This window comes from Artemia franciscana, unplaced genomic scaffold (genome assembly GCF_032884065.1).
Source record: "Artemia franciscana unplaced genomic scaffold, ASM3288406v1 PGA_scaffold_49, whole genome shotgun sequence".
In the NCBI taxonomy this organism is placed as follows: Eukaryota; Metazoa; Arthropoda; class Branchiopoda; order Anostraca; family Artemiidae; genus Artemia; species Artemia franciscana.
The window spans coordinates 199139-220698 of record NW_027062689.1 but is presented as its reverse complement, the minus strand read 5'-3'; the positions used below and the strand labels follow the sequence as shown (position 1 = coordinate 220698).

Sequence of the window (21560 nt, the reverse complement as noted above, 5' to 3'; positions counted from 1 at the left end):
GGAGGCAATTTTTTCATTTTTTTGTTAAAAAATTATTTTCTTTTTGGAAAAGAAATAGTCAAATAGGCTTAGAAATTTTGTGGAAATTTCAAATGCTTTAAACAATGACACCCCTTGCTCAATTGCGAGTATAGTAGTTTTTCTTCAGTGTTAAATCCTTTATTTATTGGCATGAACAACTTTGACAAATTAAATTCTCCAGTTATTAATATAATCCTTGGAACACTTGTTAGTCCAAAAGTGGATTTGGGACTTGCTTATAAATTTTTATTGTTTATATGCAATAATACTCAAGAAAGTATAATAACACGCTATTATACGCTAATAAAGGTAAATGAGGTGACAGAAGACTTTACAGTCCTTACTGGCGACACTGATCTCCATTTCCTAGCCTTTCAGCCAGGAAGTACGATTTGGGGCTGGGGCCAGCCATCCAGTTAATCTTATTTTTGGTTAGAAATGTTTATAGCAAACAATAGAGAAATGTGAAAGGAAAATATTCGAACAATTTTTAAGGGCTTGAAAGAGCTGCTAGTTAGAGACGCCAATTCGTGAAAACTTATGAGGGGGAGGCGAAATATAACTTTCAAAATATAGAGGGAGGTATATTTTTTTGTTTCCTTCGATTTTTTAATGAAAACACCAAAAAGGGGCATTATTAAAATAAAAATATCTCGAAAAGGTACTCCAAAATTTAGTGAGGGGGCAAAAAGTTTGTGAGTAATATGCCCCCTGTATACCCCCTTCAATTGAATCCACTGTTGTCAGAGCAGTAAGCCTTTGAAAATTCTTATAAACCGCTTTGAATTTAATTCTTTTTCTGGAAACAACAAGCGTAACAAAATAACGGAGGAATTAAGATAAATGTGTGTTATAGAATAGAAATCAGATAGAAAAAAAAATATGCTGTTCATTTGCCCACTCAATGGCCTTTCCCAATTTTATAATCACTTTCGTCGCAATTGCGTCCTAGTCCCCTCCCCCCGTAGTAATGTCAATTATAGCACTAGGTTATTTTTTTGTACATATTTCTTTTCAACGGCTGTTTGGCTTTTTTTAAAAAAAGAAAGAAAAACAACAAAACCTATAGACTTCTGTTTATAGCCTAAGAGTACATCTGGGCCCATTAGAGCGGAAGGTGTAGTTCCAACGGCAGTGATTATTATATTTGGAAAGTTCATTGAAACGGGAACCAAACGGTATATTTTTTTTTCTGATTTCTGTCCTATTATATAGATTTATTGATTTACTAGAAAAAAGCTTGATAAAGCGAGATCAGATGTTCGAATGCGACTTGAAAAATTTTGCAATCCCTAAAGGTTAATATAATATTTTTGCTCTTGTTTCAAATCTGTACTGATGGACACATAAATTATTAATAATGTCCGCCAATAATCCGGCGGATTATCGGAAACTCCTTTTCCTAGCCCAACAAATATTATTTGTTATTTTAGTTCCGAACACCAAGTTTATCTGTGGATAGATCTCGAGTCTATCCACAGTGTTATCGAACCCCGAGTTTATCTGTGAATAGATCTCGAGACTATCCACAGTGTTATCAAACCCCGAGTTTATCTGTGAATATATCTCGAGCCTATCCACAGTTTTATCGAACCCCAAGTTTATCTGTGGAAAGATCTCGAGTCTATTCACAGTTTTATCGAACCCCAAGTTTATCTGTGGATAGATCTCGAGTCTATCCACAGTGTTGTCGAACCCTGAGTTTATCTGTGAATATATATCGAGTCTATTCACAGTTTTATCGAACCCCAAGTTTATCTGTGGATAGATCTCGAGTCTATCCATAGTGTTATCGAACCCCGAGTTTATCTCTGGATAGATCTCGAGTCTATTCTCAGCGATATCAAACCCCGAACCTTAGTCGGTTTTAATCAAATAAGAGGTGAGATATAAAAGAAAAAAAAACACAACAGGCAATTACCTTTGATGCTCTGTCGTGTTTTTCAGTACAAAAAACTGCATTATTTAGCATTACTCTCATATCCCTTCTTTTTTACTTTTTCCTCCTTTTTTACTTCTCTACTTCTTTTTCTTTTTTTGTTATCTACAATTTCTGGTATTCTTTGTCTTTGAGAGAATAAAAAAGAAGAGGAGCAAAGAAGAACAAAAAATGATAAAATAGTGATAAAACAAAACATAGAAATTAAGTTAATCAATATTTTATTATTGCTCGAATCCGAGAAGCATAAAACTTATAAAACAATGCACAGAATATAACCGTTTCATTAAAAAACCAGGCGAATTAATTGTGTTTTAACATTAACACATTCCAATAACACATATTAGTAAATGTTGATGATCGGTTTTTTAGTTGATGGTGATGTTGATGGTAATGATTTCGTAAAGTGCTAATTTGGCGCCACGCGCTGTGAAAGTCGTTTTTAAAATAAAAGTCTCTCTCTTTCTCTCTCTCTCTCACACACACATATTTAACAATATTAAATGAAAAAAGTATTTTTATACTTATCTATAACCACAGTAGTATTGTTATTTGACTAGAATTTCAGAGTTGTAAAATAAAACACCATCAATTTCCAATTTACTATTTTGTAGGAAAATCGTTGTAACTTCTTTAGTTTTTGTTGACTTTAAAATTGAGTTAAAGTTAATCATTAGAATGCGTTAATTTTAATATGCATGTCTTTTTTATTTAATAATAAAGAAGCAAAATTAATCAGATTAGATATTAATTAAATTAAATAATCAATTAATTGATCAAACTGATATAATTCATTAATTAAAAATAACCTTATTTACTAAAACTAAGTAAAATTAAAGAAATTTTTATCAAAACTAAAAAAAAAGAAAAGACTGATGAAATGATGATTACAGCATCAAAATTCTAATGTTATTCAAATATAGAAACTATACTGCTTCTAAATTGCAGTATGAAATTTAACGTTAAAATTCTTTGGTTAAAAATCAGGCAAAAGAATAAAAATCAACGAAATACAAAAAAATGACGAAGACAACATTAAAATTAAAAAAAAATCTACAACTGACGTTTAGACTTTTTAGAACTTAAGCCCCCCGCAATACCGGTTTTACATTTTGAATCAATGGTCTCCCCGGGTAGTATGGTTTCAGGCACTCGACGCTTCTTCACTGACGTTGGCGAGGTTTGCTTCAAAATTTCTACGTCATTGAGAACGACCTGTGCCCCGCCTCCAGCAGTAGGAAAAACATTGCCCTGAAAAAAAAACCTTTATGCGAAAAATAAGACAGAAAAATAACGAAATACAGCTTCAAAGTTTTAACATCCTTTAAAACGACTTATGCATCGCTTCCGGCAACGGAGAAAACAACGCCCTGATAAATATAAGCCCTAAAAAAAAGATGGAATTTACGAAAATAGCTAAAATTAAGAATAAAGAAATAAAACAACAAGACAAACTGCTGAAATTTGAACGTCACAGAACCACCATCACAGGGAACTAGTGGCGAAAATATTGCCCTAAAAAATAAAAAACCCCAAAACCTTGTAAAACAAATGAAATTATCTAACAAATTTAGTTTTTAAATGAGACGGTGAGAAAAAAACTAATAATGTGATACTTCAAAAGCATCTGTATATGCAGAAACGCCATCTCATTGTATTTTAATGCCACTCATTGCGCAATCTACATTTGCCAATTAGTAGCAAACTCAAGTACCGTGAAAGCCCATAGAAGACTCCGTAGGCTTGGTTCCCAGAACTAATAATAGATGGCGAGGTTGTAGAGGACAACGAAACAAACGCTTCCTAATCGCAGTTCGTACCTCAGAGCAACGTTCCATTTATAAACGCATTAAGAGAACAAGGACTCTGACCTCAGTTAACTGCAAACCACCCTATGAGATTTCATCAAGTCTAAGACCATGGTATAACAACCCGGTGCTTCCTCTAGTTCATGCAAACCCACCGACGCTTGAACCACATTGTTTTTCAGCAAAGATGAAATTGCCAAACATTCTACTCTGCAATGCCCGCTCACTGAATGACAGAAAAAAGGAGCTTGAAGTCCTGATGAGACAACTTGACTGAATACTAGGACGTCACAGAAGAAATCGATCACATTAAAAGCTATATGAGCTTTTTGAGTGTGGCTCAACCACCTAATTACTCAATGGCTACTATAGTAGATCTCCTTTTGTTCGACAATTGCAAGATGTCCAATTTAACACGCCCCTTGCCACAGCATGGTAGAATCTAAAACGGAAGGGCGCTAGAAAAGACGTTCTATTATTGATAGTAAACTTCCCGAGACACAGATATCAGTGCATCTATGAGTACTTTTTACAAGGGATTTTGACTCAAAAAGTGCAAAAATAACATGTGACGCTCCACAAGGAGCTAAACTAATTGCCCTCTTGTTTTTGGCCGTCATTAAGTATGTTTTGTGTGAAAACATTGACGAAGATTCGAATTTTTGGATGATTAGTATTTCCTGCGAAATATAATCTTTTTGAGAGGTCTCGAGTAATCTCCCAGTTTGATAGTGAACTGAATGACAAATTCAAACATGAGTCCAATTCAAATGATCCTCAGATAAACGTTAATAAGACCAATGTGACGTGCTTCAATCCTCTGAAAAGAGACGTTGCTTTCCCTGACGCAAACAAAGATTAGAGCATTGGAAGCTAAAGTGGGAAATACGGTTATGAAGCATGGGCGCTCCGAAAAGTGGATGAAGATTTGCTACACGTTTTCCAGAGAAATTACCTACATATTGTTCTGTGTTGGCCTCAGGCGGCTTGGTGCTACGGTGAGTTGTTAGTAGTAGTATTAGTATTTTTAATATAATTCTTGTTTTAACATGCTTGATTAAAGACCGAAAATATGAATAAGATTTGCCTTTATTCTTTATACAAAGAAAACAATTTTCAAAGTTCTCCTACCCAAACCCCAGAAAAGAAAATTGTTAGGAACAAGAAGGAAAAAGACCAAATTTTACCTTATAAAGTCTGGTTTCCAGTTCCCCACTCGAATCCTTATCCTGAGTGGTCAGCACATACCGATCACACTTTCCAACATCCTGGGCGGATCCAAGCTCTGTGACTGATTTTCTTTTGCGCATCAAAGGTTGAAGAATAGTTCCCAACGGCACAGAAACACCTGATCTATGATCAAGCCACTTTTCACCACCGGCAGGGTTGCATCGACGCTGTCGGAAATTCTCAACACGATCCTTGAAAACAAGGTACAGTCGGATTAAAAATAGCTCAAGATCACAACACATTGCAGAGAAAAAGTTGAGTGATGGGAGCAGTCCTATATTAAAAAAAAAACTAAGGCCGAGTCATCAAAAACATAAATATGGAAAAATAGAAATCGTTCTACGGGTAAACAAGAATCTACGACTTCAAATGTGCATGTAAAATAGGTATTGCAGCAACAGACTTAACCAAGTAAAGAACAAACTATAATAATAATAATAATAATTTGTTCCAGAAAAAGCCCGTGGGCCATAGGAAAATTACATAACAAACAACAAATTAACTAAATTAAATTAATAATCTTTAAAGAAAACACTCCCGATGTGCCACTGCAATCCTTACAAATCTTGCTATCCTTTTAATACTCAGGAAATTTGTCTCTTTCATTCTCTCTACCGTCCATATCTCATTCAATTTTTCTTTACAATACATCTCTCGCCTCCAATCATTCAATTCGACACATTCACACAAAAAATGTATTAAACTTTCATCCTGAGATCCACACATAGGACAAGCAATAGATTCTACCTTCTTTCCTCTTCTCCCTTGATACTTTCTTTTCTCCCCAATCAAAAATCCATTTCCCCTCCAATCCAAATAAGCCTTCAAATCCTCTCTACTTAACCCAGCCTTCCAAAATACCTCCTCCCCCCCAACTACCCTTTATCTGTCTATACAATTTTAACGACCCTGAACGATCCAGACTGCCCACCATATCTGTATTTCTTGGTTCTTCAACCTCTTTTGTACCATAGTAGCGTATATAGTCCATAGTAACGAAAACTGAAGAACCGGGCTTTTAAAAAAATTGTTCAAAGAAGAAAATTCTCATTTAATAAATATTTTAAGTACCAAAGACATCAAAATGAAAAGATTTTTACCCTATGACTCCACACTCCGGAAAACCGGGATTTTTTCCGATTTTTTTCTCTATGTTATACAACTATTTAGATTCAATCAGGTTTTATTAATATAAATAAACATAAATTACAGTTTATTATAAACTTTTTTTCAAGCGGGCTAGATGTGATTTAACATTTGATTTACCTTTCCTCGTCTAGTTTTCGGCTTTGGAGCTGGCTCTGGCTTCTTTTCTTCAGCATTTACCACACACTTCGTTTCTTCTTTTTCTTCCCCTACAGTTTTGTCTTCGTTTTCTTCGAGGATGGGTTTCACTGCAGAAGGGGAAACTTCATCGTCTGAATCGCTAGACTCCCCTGATTCTAATCGGTTCAATTTGCGTTTTCTTGTCTTTGGTGAGACGGTTTTTTTGGGCGAACTTTTTGTTTTTGTCACGCTTTTTGATAAATTCCAATTAGATCTCCTGTAAGTAATAAAATTCTAAGACCAGAAAAGAGAAGTAATTTATCCGAAACCTTATGTTTATAAATCCAAAACATTTCTTCAAAACAGCTTACATGAATGTAAGTCAAAAATAAAATGAGGAAAAAAGAGTGAAAGAGAGGAAGAGAGATATGGAGGGGAAAGGAAAGAGAGAGAGAGAGAGAGAGAGAGAGAGAGAGAGAGAGAGAGAGAGAGAGAGAGAGAGAGAGAGAGATTTACAAAAAAACGGCTCGATAATTTTTCAAAAAACTGGCATACGAACAATTCTGACTTGAAAGAAGATAGAGATAGGTCACGACTTTGGAAAAATTCACCTTTTCCCACCCCGGCGCCCTTAATATATTTTTTCAATATTCTGTAAGGATTTTTAGCAGGACCCAAAAAAATTGTCAAAATGAAGTTGGACACTGATTAAATATTAATTCAAATACCGTTTAAAGGTCCAGATTTGAGTAAATTTTGCTTTTTTTTGGCATAATTGTGTCATTGCTTAATTAATTAGCCACTTTAAAGGTAAATTGAACCTTTAGTTCCACAGAACAGGACAACTGAACTTTGAAAGTAGTCCTAGCAAGATATACAACTGAAAATATTATTTTGGATTGAATTTTAAGTAAAGTAAGTTTGCTTTTCCATTATATAGTTCTGGGGCACCAAATTCACTAGTTGACTAGGCAACAGAAACTTACCGAAAGAACTGTTTCTAGAAAAAAGTAAAAATCTATATTAAAACATATTATGACGAGCAAAAATTATGTAGTATAGCGATTTAAATAGTCTAATCGCAAGTAGTCAAAAATATGCTTATTTTCAGGTCGTCATGACACATCTGTTTGACGCAATTCGATAGCAGTTTCTAGTCCTATCGAACCCGCAGATTATCCCGGGAATAGATACCGTCGAGGGGTGCTTGACCCTTAAAAATGACTTGAAGGATTTGAAAAAAACTAGCACAAGAGTTTTATTCACAATTTAAAAATTATGGCGAGCAAAATTATTCAGTTTAGGGATTTAAATAGTCCAGACGCCAGTAGACAAAAAAACGCGTATTTTCAGGTCGTCATGACACATATGTTTAACGCAGTTTGAAAGCAGTTTCTAGTCACATCGAGCACGTTGACTACGATTACACCCAGGAATAGGTACCTCAGAGGGGTGTTTCATCCCTAGAAATGACGGGAAAGACTAGGAAAAAACTATCTCGAGAGTTCTGTTTACAGATTTTCCAAGTTTGCAATGCAACCTGTTACAAGGCTCCTGTGACGCGTGCAATTTAAAGAAGAAACAGAAATAATGGGCAATAAATTAAGTTATAAACTTATTACAGAAAATTAGGATTGGAAATAATCATTATATTTGGATAGAGTATTGAATCAGGTTCAGAAACCTCTATATCAGTCATAGGCTATGTCTTTTCGTAAATAGGAAATTCTCAGTCTTTTTCTTTTCTTGATTCGTTTGTTTTCGACAATAGGCAGAGTTGTAGATGAGTTTTTTTTCTATCTTGTAAAGTAGGGGTTAGGTAGGAAAATGAGATTATCAGGAATGAATTTGGGGCGTAATAAAGGCTAGCCTATACCCTTGAGAGGTTTTTAAAGCTACAATTTTCGCCCTATCCTTATTTGAAGGGCTTGAAAGACTGCATAGATGAAATGTAGGCCAGATCAGAAGACCGGCAATCTAAATTTTGACAGAAATTATCTACCTTAGTTTTGGCTGTTGATTGATTTCTTTGGGTCTAAGTTTTGAAAGCCACAACAACAACTTATTATGACTACAGAATTTCAAGTTATATGAAGGATTAAGCATGGCTCAAAATGCTGTTTTAGTGCTTTTTTTTAAGGTTTGAGTCTATTTCTAACAATTTTACTTTTGTAACATTAAAAATTACCCAAAGTCTTTAAACCTCAGTGTCCTCTGGAAAAGAAAAACTGATACTTCCCATGACATTGTCGAGGCTTTGGATCTGTTCCATAAAGTTTGATTCACCTAGTTCAACTATGCATCTTACCCAAATAGTTAAAAACTCTTAATCTAGAATTTTACCCAATATTGTGATAATCATACAGTTTCCTTTCATTTTTGTGTCATTCCCCACCTTTTTGATATTATTTTGGTCTTCATTTTGTTCTTGATTCTCTTAATGATTTGAGTCTGAAAATATATTTCATTTCAAAGCAGCACATATACAAGAAGTAAAGTAAGACACTCAGTATTTGGATAGCTAATCACTATTTCAACAGCGCACTATAGAATCTCTATTATACCACATAGAATGTGGATTGTCTACCATTAGAGTTGTCTAAAATTTCTTCAGAAGCTTTTGATTAGCTTGAATCATTTTAATTATACATAAAACTGACAATTTTAAATGTACTAGTAATCCAAAGTAGAGCCAACTCTACCTATAGACAAATTATTACACTCAATGATTGCATTTTATAGTATATTTTTCTGTTTAATTTTTTTCTGAAGTAAATTCTTTATAAAGTAAGTCCTTCCAATATCATGTAAGGGACAAAAGATTTATTCTGCTCTAATAGTATTTTAACTTTGTATTTCTTTCAAAAGGACGGATTAACTAGCTTCAACAAGCCTGAAGCTGATGCATTGACCAAAGCATAACGGTATTTCAACCAGAATTGCGCCTATTGCGTCAGCAAACTAAAAGTGATCCTTTACATAAATTTACCGACATTTCACGCATAATTTCCTTCTTATCATTAAATTGCTCTTTAACATTCCGTCACAGAGCATTGCGAAAAAAATTATAAAAAAGCGCTATTTCTCTGAAACAGACATGTTCTGGAACTGAGTGTTCTGACCAAACTATATCACATCACTTGTCAATTAAAAGAAAGCAAATGCTTTGCAAAGACAGCAACACGCATGGAGTAATTTTTGAATATAAGTCTTTAGAACACTCTTGTTACTGTTAATGTTACACACTTGAAACACTGATTGATTACTTTAGGACACAGGTCACTTGTTACTAAGTTGTTGCTAAGATATTTCAGACCAAAGTTCATGGGGTAAAATCATATTATAATAATAACTTCTCAGGCTAATATTTGCAATTTCTTAGAAATACCAGAGGTTTCCCAAGAGCAAGAGCGTTGTTTGTATTGGAGTTACATTACATATGTTATAAGATTAAATGTATCAAAATTAAGTGTTTGATTCACTTATTTGCTTCCACAGGTTCAACAAATTCTTATAAAATTTTGTTTACTTCTTTATCATGATGTTTGTCTTAAGATTAATATAGTGGTGTCATCTTATGGTCACTTGTTGCCTTGTTATTCTTCAGGATACGAGCTTACTATGGTAACTTACCATGGTAGGTGGCCATGGCATCGTCTGGCCATTTATAAGTATGCAGAGTGTTTGATGATATACTTGGAAGAAATGCAAGACATTCCAGAAGGAGTAAACACAAAATTTTTGTCCACCTTTTATAATATCAAGCGCAAAGAAGGCTCAATGAACCTTTTGCCACCTGGTCATGCCCTTAAATATAGCCTAAGCCTAGAAGCTAAGAAAAAAAAGTGACATTAAAGGTATAACTCTAAGCTCGTTAGCCGTTTCAAAGTGGACAACTACAGTACCGTTTTGTACAAAAGTTTCAAGGGTTCTGTGCCATCTGGCAGGAAAATGATTCTGACAATAAAGTGGTGAGGGCTGAGAAAGTAGAATTTCTAGTTGAGAAGACTGCGACTGTAATTTACATCCATTTACGTCAATTTAAATCCATTCAGATATGATGAAGAGACCTTGATTAACATAACAACATACGAAATTGACCTCATTTTACGACTTGAAGGGGAAATTTCCCCAATTTGAAGGGCAATCTCCAGTGCCCAGGTATATTCAATATGTCTACGATAGATGTTTGTCCCAGTTTTGACTACTGTAAAAATTTTCAGCGTGTTTACCTAAGTCAGATACATTTGCTGGCAGCTTCAGTTAATGCGCATGGTTTGGTGCCTAGCTGAAATAAATGACAGACAAAATTTAAGTTCTAAAGCTTAGAAAGTTGTCTCTAGGCGAAATAGGCCGATACAGAAATGGTATCAAATATGCCTCATAAACTTTAAAAGTTCTCTCATTGCTGAAGAAATTAGAGTTTATCCTTTGCTCCTTTCTAAGTGATGACGTTAGAAACTTGGCCTACGGCAAAAAAGTCAACTTTTGAACTAAGACAGACAAATTTTTTTGACGGTAATCGATAGCTCGTGATGAACTGATCAAAGGATATGTCGTCCATTTTTTGGTAGAAAGTTTCCTTCATGAGATATACCAGTTTGAAAAGTTTAAAGGGGTTGACAACTTCAGTAGTAAGGTACACACTGAAACAAAAATAGGCCGATACCAATTGAGAGACATATAGGGGAGTCTTAAGCAACAGTCGGCTGTTAGTTCATAATCATCTTCGGCAATAAGGGGTTCGCAACTTTTACTAGTTGGTGTACCTGTTATCTGTTTCCGCTGTATTTGATGGTAAGATCAATTTGGTTCCAGTGGTAAGACATATAGGGGACTTGTAAGTAATAATCAACTGCTAGGCTACAATCATATTCAGCGATGAGGAGTTTGCAACTTTTGCTGGTTGCAATGAGGGGTTTGCAACTTTTGCGAGTTAGTGTACCAAGTATTTATTTTAAGATCCTTACAGATTAACAGCTTCAGCGTTTAACCGAAGCGAGGAAAAAAAACCAAAGTGTTGCTCTCGCAACACCTTACTCGGCGAAGCCGAACTAAGGTTGCCGCAACACCTCACGTTGCCCATGCAACGTAGATCTTTTTGTATCTGAGAAGCTAGAAAAGTTGACTGTTAGGAGGTGTTAAGTTATTTCTGTTATTAAACTACTTCTTCAGGCATACCTGTGCTATAATTGCCCCATATGCAGATAAGCGTGTCCTGACTGGAGCCACTCATTATTAAGAACCACCTTTTTAATGCAGAAAATAGAGTTAATCCAGAAATGGGCAACCAATATCACCATTAGGAACAGACATTTCCTATAACGATGCCCTCACTACCTTCGAACTTCTATGTCTAGAATAGCGGCTGGGTGGCAATGTCCTGAGGTTTGATAAAATACTGCCGTCAAACCCTGATCACCATGACATTTTCATAGGCAGAGTAATAGCACTACAATCATCTTCAGCGATGGGGGGTTTGCAACTTTTGCTAGTTGCAATGAGGGGCTTACAACTTTTGGGAGTTGGTGTACCTAGTATTTATTTTAAGATCCTTACAGATTAACAACTTCAGCGTTTAATCAAAGCGAGGAAACAAAACAAAAGTGTTGCTCATCAGTGCTCACCAGGGCACTTCGTATGAAAGGAGTCTAGAACAACCGTTGGGCGGCAATCGTCCAAGGCTTAGTAAAATACTACTGCATAACCCTGGCCATCATCGCATTTTCATAGGCAGTGCAATAGCGCTGCCATGTAAAGAGCGAAGTGGGAACAAAATATTATCTTTTCTTTTTCTTTTTTTTTCACCAAGCCACTTCGTACGAAAAGAATTGTCGTGGAAATTTCAGAAGGGGCTAATTCCATTGGAAAGTTCTAGTCCCTTTTCAAGTGTCGAAAGTGATTGGAAGGCAACCAGGCCTCATCCCATCAACCTTGTTTCCCGAAGATATTTGATCAGAATTGATCAGCGTGGTTGGAAGATCCCATAACTATGCCCCTGGCGATGAATATCCCCACAGCCCTAGGGGCAGGAGTTGTGAAGTTATATAATTCACCCATTGTTTACATACATTATTTGTTATCAGGAAAAGGGAGCATGTTTGACCTTCTGTATTCAAAAAGATCAAAGCCATTCCGGTTGAAGTAAGTTTAAAACAAGCGTTGAAATCAATAAAAGGTTCTCAAAAAGGAATGACTGAAAGTATTAAGGCGGAACTTTCCGGGAATGATGAGAGGGATGATAAATTGACCAAAAGGCAATATATGCACGCTACTTAAATTACCGCCACTACTAAAACTGCCACCACTACTACTACTATTACTGCTACTGCTATTACTACTACTGCTACTCCTACTGCCAGTACTACTACAACTACCACTCCCACAACTACTATTACCACTGCTACTATTACTGTTACTATAACTATTATTTCTATTACCACTACTACTACGGCTGAAAAAGCCGTAGTTTGCCATTCCACAACAGTCCTAACATACGATGTTAGGACTATCCCGTACTTCCCACGACAGACTATCCCGTAATTCCCACGACAGCCAGCAGGTGCATGTTGGATCATAGGGAATGTTTTCCAAGAGATGCCGGTGTCTGTTACATAACAGAGAGGGTAATTGCCCCTGTAAAACAAAAAAATATTAAAATGTATAAAAGAGTCTAGTTCGTAGAAATAAAGAGTCTATTTTACATAGGCTCATTCATGTGAGGTTTTAAGCTTCTAGTGCTCTTTTTAAGTAACAAAAAAGATCAAGCCACAGGAAGGTGTCGGTATTTTGCGATTTTGTCTCCAGCTCCAAAATAGACCTTAATGTTATTGAGTAAAAAAAAATTTGAGTAAAAATGACTAGTTTTTAATACAAATCTGTGCTTTTTGTATAATCACTCTGAGAGTCTCACTTGATTTTCATCCAGAAACAGTGCTGCCAGATTGGCTTGTTTCCAATTGCTTGGCCAGATTGGCTTATTAGTGGATTGATGAATTGCTTAGATTGATGAAAATCGAGGTGAACCAATTTGCACCTTTACCGACCTATGCAGCCTCAGATAGAAGCACAAACTGTCGTCTGCGCTGTCTGTCTACAGCCAAGTATCTTGCAAAAAAGATTCCTTCTACAGGCAAATCAAACCAACCAAAACTACAAAATCCTCGTTCGATTTCCATCCCCTATCAACAGAAATGTCGACAGACGATATTTTGAGGGTTCGATTAAACCCGTCGTCTACATTGTCAACAGAGAGTTTACTTTTGATAACGAAAAACTAGTAGTTCTTCGTTCCTCTGTTAACAGAGAATTTTCTCTGTTGACTTTTTTTCAAATAAAACACCAAATGACGAAAAGTTAATGATAGTGTTAGTGAAAATGTTGACATAGAAAGCAATTCCAACGACAATTAATTGTCTTACTTACTGCCATCATTAACATTATATGATAACTGTTTGTATTAACTAATTAATGACAATAGTTAAGAAGTAATCTTAGGCTAATATTTAATTAAGGTTCATGGTTTATCCAACTATAACAATCATTTTGTAGTTTTTTAGTAATCATTTATCATAAATCATATATCATTAATCTTTTATCATTTAAAAGATCATTTAAACTTATTTAGAGTGTGTTCCCGGTGAAATCTGCAATTTAAGTAAAATCTACTTCAAATCTTCTAAATCTTCTATTTCAAATCTTAAAATCTACTTAACCCGTCTTTGAAATTGTCAACAGAGAGTTTACTTTTGACAACAAAAAACTAGTAATTCGTCGTTCCTCTGTTAACAGAGAATTTTCTCTGTTGACTTTTGTACAAATAAAACACCAAATGACGAAAAGTTAATAATACTGTTAGCGAAAATGTTAACAGAGAAAGCAAATCGAAAGAGACTCAATTGTCTTACTTACTGCCTCCAACATTATATGATAACTGTTTATATTCATTAATTAATGAGATTAACTAAGTGATCTTAGGCTATTATTTGGTTAAAGGTTTTGTAGTTGATCCAACTATAACAATCATTTTTGTTGCAAATTCCTTTCAGTAATTAGAAAACTTATTTAGAGTGTGTTCCCGGTGAAATTTGCAATTTAAGTAAAATCTACTTCAAATCTTCTAAATCTTCTACTTCAAATCTTAAAATCTATTTAACCCGTCTTTGAAATTGTCAACAGAGTTTACTTTTGACAACGAAAAACTAGTAGTTCGTCGTTCCTCTGTTAACAGAGAATTTTCTCTGTTGACTTTTGTACAAATAAAACACCAAATGACGAAAATGTTAACAGAGAAAGCAAATCGAGAGAGACTCAATTGTCTTACTTACTGCCTCCAACATTATATGATAACTGTTTATATTCATTAATTAATGAGACTAACTAAGAAGTGATCTTAGGCTATAAATTGGTTAAAGGTTTTGTAGTTGATCCAACTATAACAATCATTTTTGTTGCAAATTCCTTTCAGTAATTAGAAAACTTATTTAGAGTGTGTTCCCGGTGATATATGCAATTTAATTCAAATTTAATCTGACCTAACTGCAATCCTAAAACAACTTATTAACTACTGTTTTAGCCTCCGTTTTTTTTTCTAATGAGGATTACACAGAATTTAATGCACTAAAACGCTCGTTAACCGTATTCAGAAAAATTTAAAACAAAATTTAATACGAGTTTAAATTTTGGTCTGGAGCGACATCTAATTATATAAGAAAAGAATAAGAAGAGCATTGTGTGCTTGAAACATTTAATTTTTGTTGTTGTTGATTTTGCCCGGGCTCATTAAGCATTTAATATATTGAATTGAATTGAATAGAATTTATTTGTGATTGTGCCGGAAGTTGATGGAAATGTGACTGTGATTTGTGATTGAAGTCTATTGTGATGGTGCTGGAGTTGTCCTATGTTCATCCATACCTAGTTTTTAATACGAATCTGTGCTTTTTGTATAATCACTCAGAGAGTCTCAGTTCAATCTAGGCTTTTTTTATGGCACTTGGTATTAACCAAGTGACATATAGCAGTCGCCAATTCTGTCGGTCTGTCGGTCCCGGTTTTGCTACTTTAGGCACTTCCAGGTAAGCTAGGACGATGAAATTTGGCAAGCGTATCAGGGACCGGACCAGATTAAATTAAAAATAGTCGTTTTCCCGATTTGACCATCTGGGGGGGGGGGGGAGTGGGGGCCCAGTTAATTCGCATAAAATAGAAAAAATGAAGTATTTTTAACTTATCAGCGGGTGATTGGATCTTAATGAAATTTGATTTTTGGAATGATATTGTGTCTCAGAGCTCTTATTTTAAATCCCGACCGGATCTGATGACATTGGGGGGAGTTGGAGGGGGAAAACCTAAAGTCCCGGTTTTGCTACTTTAGGCACTTCCAGTGAAGCTAGGACGATGAAATTTGGCAAGCGTATCAGGGATCGGGCCAGATTAAATTAGAAATAGTCATTTTCCCGATTTGACCATCTGGGGGGGGGGGTAGGGGCCGGTTAATTCGGAAAAAATAGAAAAAATGAAGTATTTTTAACTTATGAGCGGGTGATTGGATCTTAATGAAATTTGATGTTTGGAATGATATTGTGTCTCAGAGCTCTTATTTTAAATCCCGACTGGGTCTGATGACATTGGGGGGAGTTGGAGGGGGGAAACCTAAAATCTTGGAAAACACTTAGAGTAGAGGGATCGGGATGAAACTTGATGGGAAAAATAAGCGCAAGTCCCAGATACATGATTGACATAATCAGAACTGATTTGCTCTCTTTGGGGTAGTTGGGGGGGGGGAGTAATTCTTAAAAATTAGAAAAATGAGGTATTTTCAACTTACGAACGGGTGATCGGATCTCAATGAAATTTGATGTTTAGAAGGATATAGTGTCTTAGAGCTCTTATTTTAAATCCCGACCGGATCTGGTGATGGGGGCGGGGAGTTGGGAGGGGGAAACCTAAAACTTGGAAAACACTTAGAGTGGAGGGATCGGGATGAAACATGGTGGGAAAAATAAACACAAGTCCTGGATAGATGATTGACATAAACGGAACGGATCCGCTCTCTTTTGGGTAGTTGGGGGGGGGGGTATTTCTGAAAAAATTTGATATTTAGAAGGATATCGTGGCTCAGAGCTCTTATTTTGAAACCGAACAGATCTGGTGACATTGGGGGGGGGGGAGTTGGGAGGGAGAAACCTAAAAATTGGAAAAAACTTAGAGTGGAGGGATCGGGATGAAACTTGGTGAAAAAAAACACGAGTCCTAGATACATGATTAACATAACCAGAACGGATCCGCTCTCTTTGGGGTAGTTGGGGGGGGTTTAATTCTGAAAAATTAGAAAAAATGAGGTATTTTTAACTTACGAACGGGTGATTGGATCTCCATGAAATTTGATTTTTAGAAGAGTATGGTGTCTCAAAGCTCTTATTTAGATCCTGACCGGATCTGGTGACATTTGGGGAAGTTTGGGGTGGGGAGACCTAAAGTGATGGGAAACGCTTAGATTGGAGGGATTGGGATGAAACTTGGTTGGAAAAATAAGCAGAAGTCTTGCATACGTGATTTACATAATTGGAACGGATCCGCTCAATTGCGGGGGGGGGGGGATAATTCTGAAAAATAAGAAAAATGACGTATTTTTAACTTACGAAGGAGTGATCGGATCTTCATGAAACTTCATATTTAGAAGGACCTCGTAACTCCGATATCTTATTTTAAATCTCAACCGGATCAAGCATAATTGGGGGGGGGGCAGTTGGGGGTACCGGAAATCTTAGAAAATACTTAAAGCGGTGAGGTCAGGATGAAACTGGATGGGAAGAATAGAAACCTGTCTAAGATACGTGACTGACATAACTGGACCGGATCTGCTCTCTTTGGTGGAATTGGGGGGGGGGGGGGTAATTTTGATAATTGAGGTATTTGTAACTTACGAAAGGGTGACCAGATCTTAATGAAATTTGATATTTAGAAGGATCTTGTGCTTTAAAGTTCTAATTTCAAATTCCGACCAGATCCTGTGACATTCGGGGGAGTTGGAGGGGGGAACCGGAATTCCTGGAAAACATGAAAATTGGAGTATTTATATCTTACGGATAGAAGATCGGATCGTAATGAAATTTGATTTTTAGAAGGAATTCATGTCTCAGAGCTCTTATTTCAAATCCCGACCAGATCTTTTGACATTGTGGGGATTTGGAGGGGGAAATCTTGGAAAAACACTTGGAGTGTAGGAATCGGGATGAAGCTTGGTGGATAGAATAAACAAATGTCCATGATACGTGATTGACAGAATCGTACTGGATTCACTCTCTTTGGGGGAGTTGGGGGGAGGGGTAAAGTGATTTGGCGAGTTCGGTGCTTCTGGACGTGCTAAGGCGATGAAAATTGGTAGGCGTGTCAGGGAGCTGCACAATTTGACTTGATAAAGTCGTTTTCCCAGATTCAACCATCTGGGGAGCAAAAGGGAGAGGAAAAATTAGAAAAAATTAGGTATTTATAACTTACGAGTGGGTGATCAGATCTTAATGAATTTTGATATTTAGAAGGACTTTGTGACTCAGAGCTCTTATTTTAAATCTTGACCGGCATTAAGCCTCTTATTTTCCTTTTTAAATCAATCTATTGATTCATAGAATTTTGTTAGAGCTCATACCATATGATCTCTTGACTCTTAGCTCTTCTCGCCTCGTCACAAGTGCCATATGAGCTCTTAGCTCTTGTTTTAAAAAGGGACTATTTTGGGATTATTTTGATAGAAATAACTTACTAACTGTTGCTTTCAGGCTCCATTTTTTCTTATCTAATGAGGATTACACATAATTTAATGCACTCAAAACGCTCGTTAACCGTATACACAAAAATTTAAAACAAAAATTAATACTAATTTAATTTTTGATCTGGACCGACATCTAATTATATAAGAAAAGAATAAGAAAAGTATTGTGTGCTTGAAACATTTAATTTTGTTGTTGTTGCTGCCATGATCCGTGTAGCTATAAAGCATTTAATATATATTGATCTTGTCTGCGATATTTTGTGTCATTATGTTAGTTTTATGGTATTATGTGCCTTATTATGTTTATCTTCATTTTACAATTGTCATGCTTTTTTATTCGGTCTGTCTGTCGGTCTGTCGGTCCCGGTTTTGCTACTTTAGGCACTTCCTGTTAAGCTGGGACGATGAAACTTGGTAGGCGTATCAGGGACGAGACCAGCTTAAATTAGTAATAGTCGTTTTCCCAATTTGACAATCTGGGGGGGAGTGGGGGGCCGGTTAATTCGGAAAAAATAGAAAAAATGAAGTATTTTTAACTTATGAGTGGGTGATGGGATCTTAATGAAATTTGATGTTTGGAATGATATTGTGTCTCAGAGCTCTTACTTTAAACCCCGACCGGATCTGATGACATTGGGGGGAGTTGGAGGGGGGAAACTTAAAATCTTGGAAAACACTTAGAGTAGAGGGATCGGGATGAAACTTGATGGGAAAAATAAGCACAAGTCCCAGATATATGATTGAAATAATCGGAACGGATGCGCTCTCATTTGGGTAGTTGCGGGAGGGGGGTGGGGGGTAATTCTGAAAAATTAAAAAAAATGAGGTATTTTTAACTTACGAACGGGTGATCGGATCTCAATGAAATTTGATGTTTAGAAGGATATCGTGTCTTAGAGCTCTTATTTTAAATCCCGACCGGATTTGGTGACATTAGGGGGGGGGGGTGGGAGGAGGAAACCTAAAACTTGGAAAACACTTAAAGTGGAGGGATCGGGATGAAACTTGGTGGGAAAAATAAACACAAGTGCTAGATACATGATTGACATAAACGGAACGGATCCGCTCTCTTTGGGATAGTTGGGGGGGGGGGGTTATTTCTGAAAAATTAGAAAAAATGAGGCACTTTTAACTTACGAACAGGTGATCGGATCTCAATGAAATTTGATATTTAGAAGGATATCGTGGCTCAGAGCTCTTATTTTAAACCTGAACAGATCTAGTGACATGGGGGGGGGGGTTGGGAGGGGGAAACCTAAAACTTGAAAAGCTTATAAGTAAGGAATTTTTCACTTTCAAAAGTTTTTAAAGAAGGTGTCATGGCCGGCACGGGGTAGAAGTGTCCCACACATGATGACAGAGCGTGCCATGTGTGGTAAAAATACAAAATGCGTTTTTTTCACCGGTACAAATAATGGTTTATTACCAGTGTAATATTTCAGCTAAATGTAGCAAAAAAAAAAATATAGTCATGCGTTTTGAAACTCCTCCTAGTTACACTCAAAACTTTCACCCTTTAGGAGTCTTAAATTTCAGTTAGTACACCATTTTTGAAAGAATATAAAGGGGGCTAGGAGGGGGACTTTCTAAAAGAGAGGGGAGGAGGATTTTGATGTTGTATTATTGTACTGTCCCCGAACATGCATGTACTGATAAAATTCAGAAGTAATTGAGCATTCACAAATGGTCAAAAAATCAGCTCAAAGATTAATGTGATAAAGGTACAAAAAACATACAAGTTTGTGAGTTGAAGAAAGCGAAAAAAAAAAAAAAAAATAGCAACCCTTCCCTGGCAAAAATCTGATTACATACCTGGAATGACCCTCCCTGTTAAGAAAAATTGAAAATGATGATCAAAGAATAATACTTTCACGTTTAGACATTCCTCTTTGAAAAACGTTCTCATACCCCCCCCCCACCCCATACCCCTGCCAATCAAACGTGAACGCTCAGAGATGCAAATATATATATATATATATATATATATATATATATATATATATATATATATATATATATATATATATATATATATATATATATATATATATATATATATATATATATATATATATATATATATATATAAATATATATATATATATATATATATATATATATATATATATATATATATATATATATATATATATATATATATATATATATATATATATAGGTCTACTTTTGCAGTATTAGCAGAGTTTTTAACTAGTTTTCTTATTCATTTAAATTGTCAAAGGTGTTTTCTATAGGGTGTTGGCTTGTGAGATGTTTCAAACAGGCTAAATTGGCTACTTAGGTCTACTTTTGCAGTATTAGCAGAGTTTTTAACTAGTTTTCTTATTCATTTAAATTGTCAAAGGTGTTTTCTATAGGGTGTTGGCTTGTGAGATGTTTCAAACAGGCTAAATTGGATACTTAGGTCTACTTTTGCAGTATTAGCAGAGTTTTTAACTAGTTTTCTTGTTCATTTAAATTGTCAAAGATGTTTTCTATAGGGTGTTGGCTTGTGAGATGTTTCAAACAGGCTAAATTGGCTACTTAGGTCTACTTTTGCAGTATTAGCAGAGTTTTTAACTAGTTTTCTTATTCATTTAAATTGTCAAAGGTGTTTTTCTATAGGGTGTCGGCTTGTGAGATGCTTCAAACAGGCTAAATTGGCTACTTAGGTCTACTTTTGCAGTATTAGCAGAGTTTTTAACTAGTTTTCTTATTCATTTAAATTGTCAAAGGTGTTTTTCTATAGGGGGTTGGCTTGTGAGATGTTTCAAACAGGCTAAATTGGATACTTAGGTCTACTTTTGCAATATTAGCAGAGTTTTTAACTAGTTTTCTTATTCATTTAAATTGTCAAAGGTGTTTTTCTATAGGGTGTCGGCTTGTGAGATGCTTCAAACAGGCTAAATTGGCTACTTAGGTCTACTTTTGCAGTATTAGCAGAGTTTTTAACTAGTTTTCTTATTCATTTAAATTGTCAAAGGTGTTTTCTATAGGGTGTTGGCTTGTGAGATGTTTCAAACAGGCTAAATTGGATACTTAGGTCTACTTTTGCAGTATTAGCAGAGTCTCTAATAAGTTTTCTTCTTCATTTAAATTCTCAAAGGTGTTTTCTATAGGGTGTTGGCTTGTGAGATGTTTCAAACAGGCTAAATTGGCTACTTAGGTCTACTTTTGCAGTATCAGCAGAATTTCTAATAAGTTTTCTTATTCATTTAAATTATCAAAGGTGTTTTTTATAAGGTGTTGGCTTGTGAGATGTTTCAGACAGGCTAAATTGGCTACTTAGGTCTACTTTTGTAGTACCAGCAGAATTTCTAATTCTGCACATACACTTCAAGTAAGAAAAATACTTATCTCTATAGTCAGAATTGCATCCTGAATCCAAAGTTATTGTGCATTTGCATCAGAATGGAAATTAATATTCACCATATATAGACCTAGCCTATACCAATTCAGGGTATATATTTGCACGTTAGTGAGTATATGTGTATGTATGTGTATATGTATGTATGTGTATGTG

The 21560-nt window shown here is 35.6% G+C and overlaps 1 protein-coding gene across 1 annotated transcript in view; it reads right to left on the bottom strand.

Moving 5' to 3' along the window:
• Window positions 1–2164: 2164 nt before the first annotated feature.
• Window positions 2165–21560, bottom strand: part of LOC136041903 (charged multivesicular body protein 4-like) — a 34308-nt gene continuing 14912 nt past the window's right edge. The window contains exons 3-5 of the mRNA XM_065726697.1: window positions 6265–6541; window positions 4956–5189; window positions 2165–3211 (exon numbers count right to left, since the gene is read on the bottom strand). Of these exons, the coding sequence (XP_065582769.1) occupies window positions 3014–3211; window positions 4956–5189; window positions 6265–6541 (709 nt within the window). The 3' untranslated portion in view covers window positions 2165–3013. The remainder of the gene's footprint in view (window positions 3212–4955; window positions 5190–6264; window positions 6542–21560) is intronic.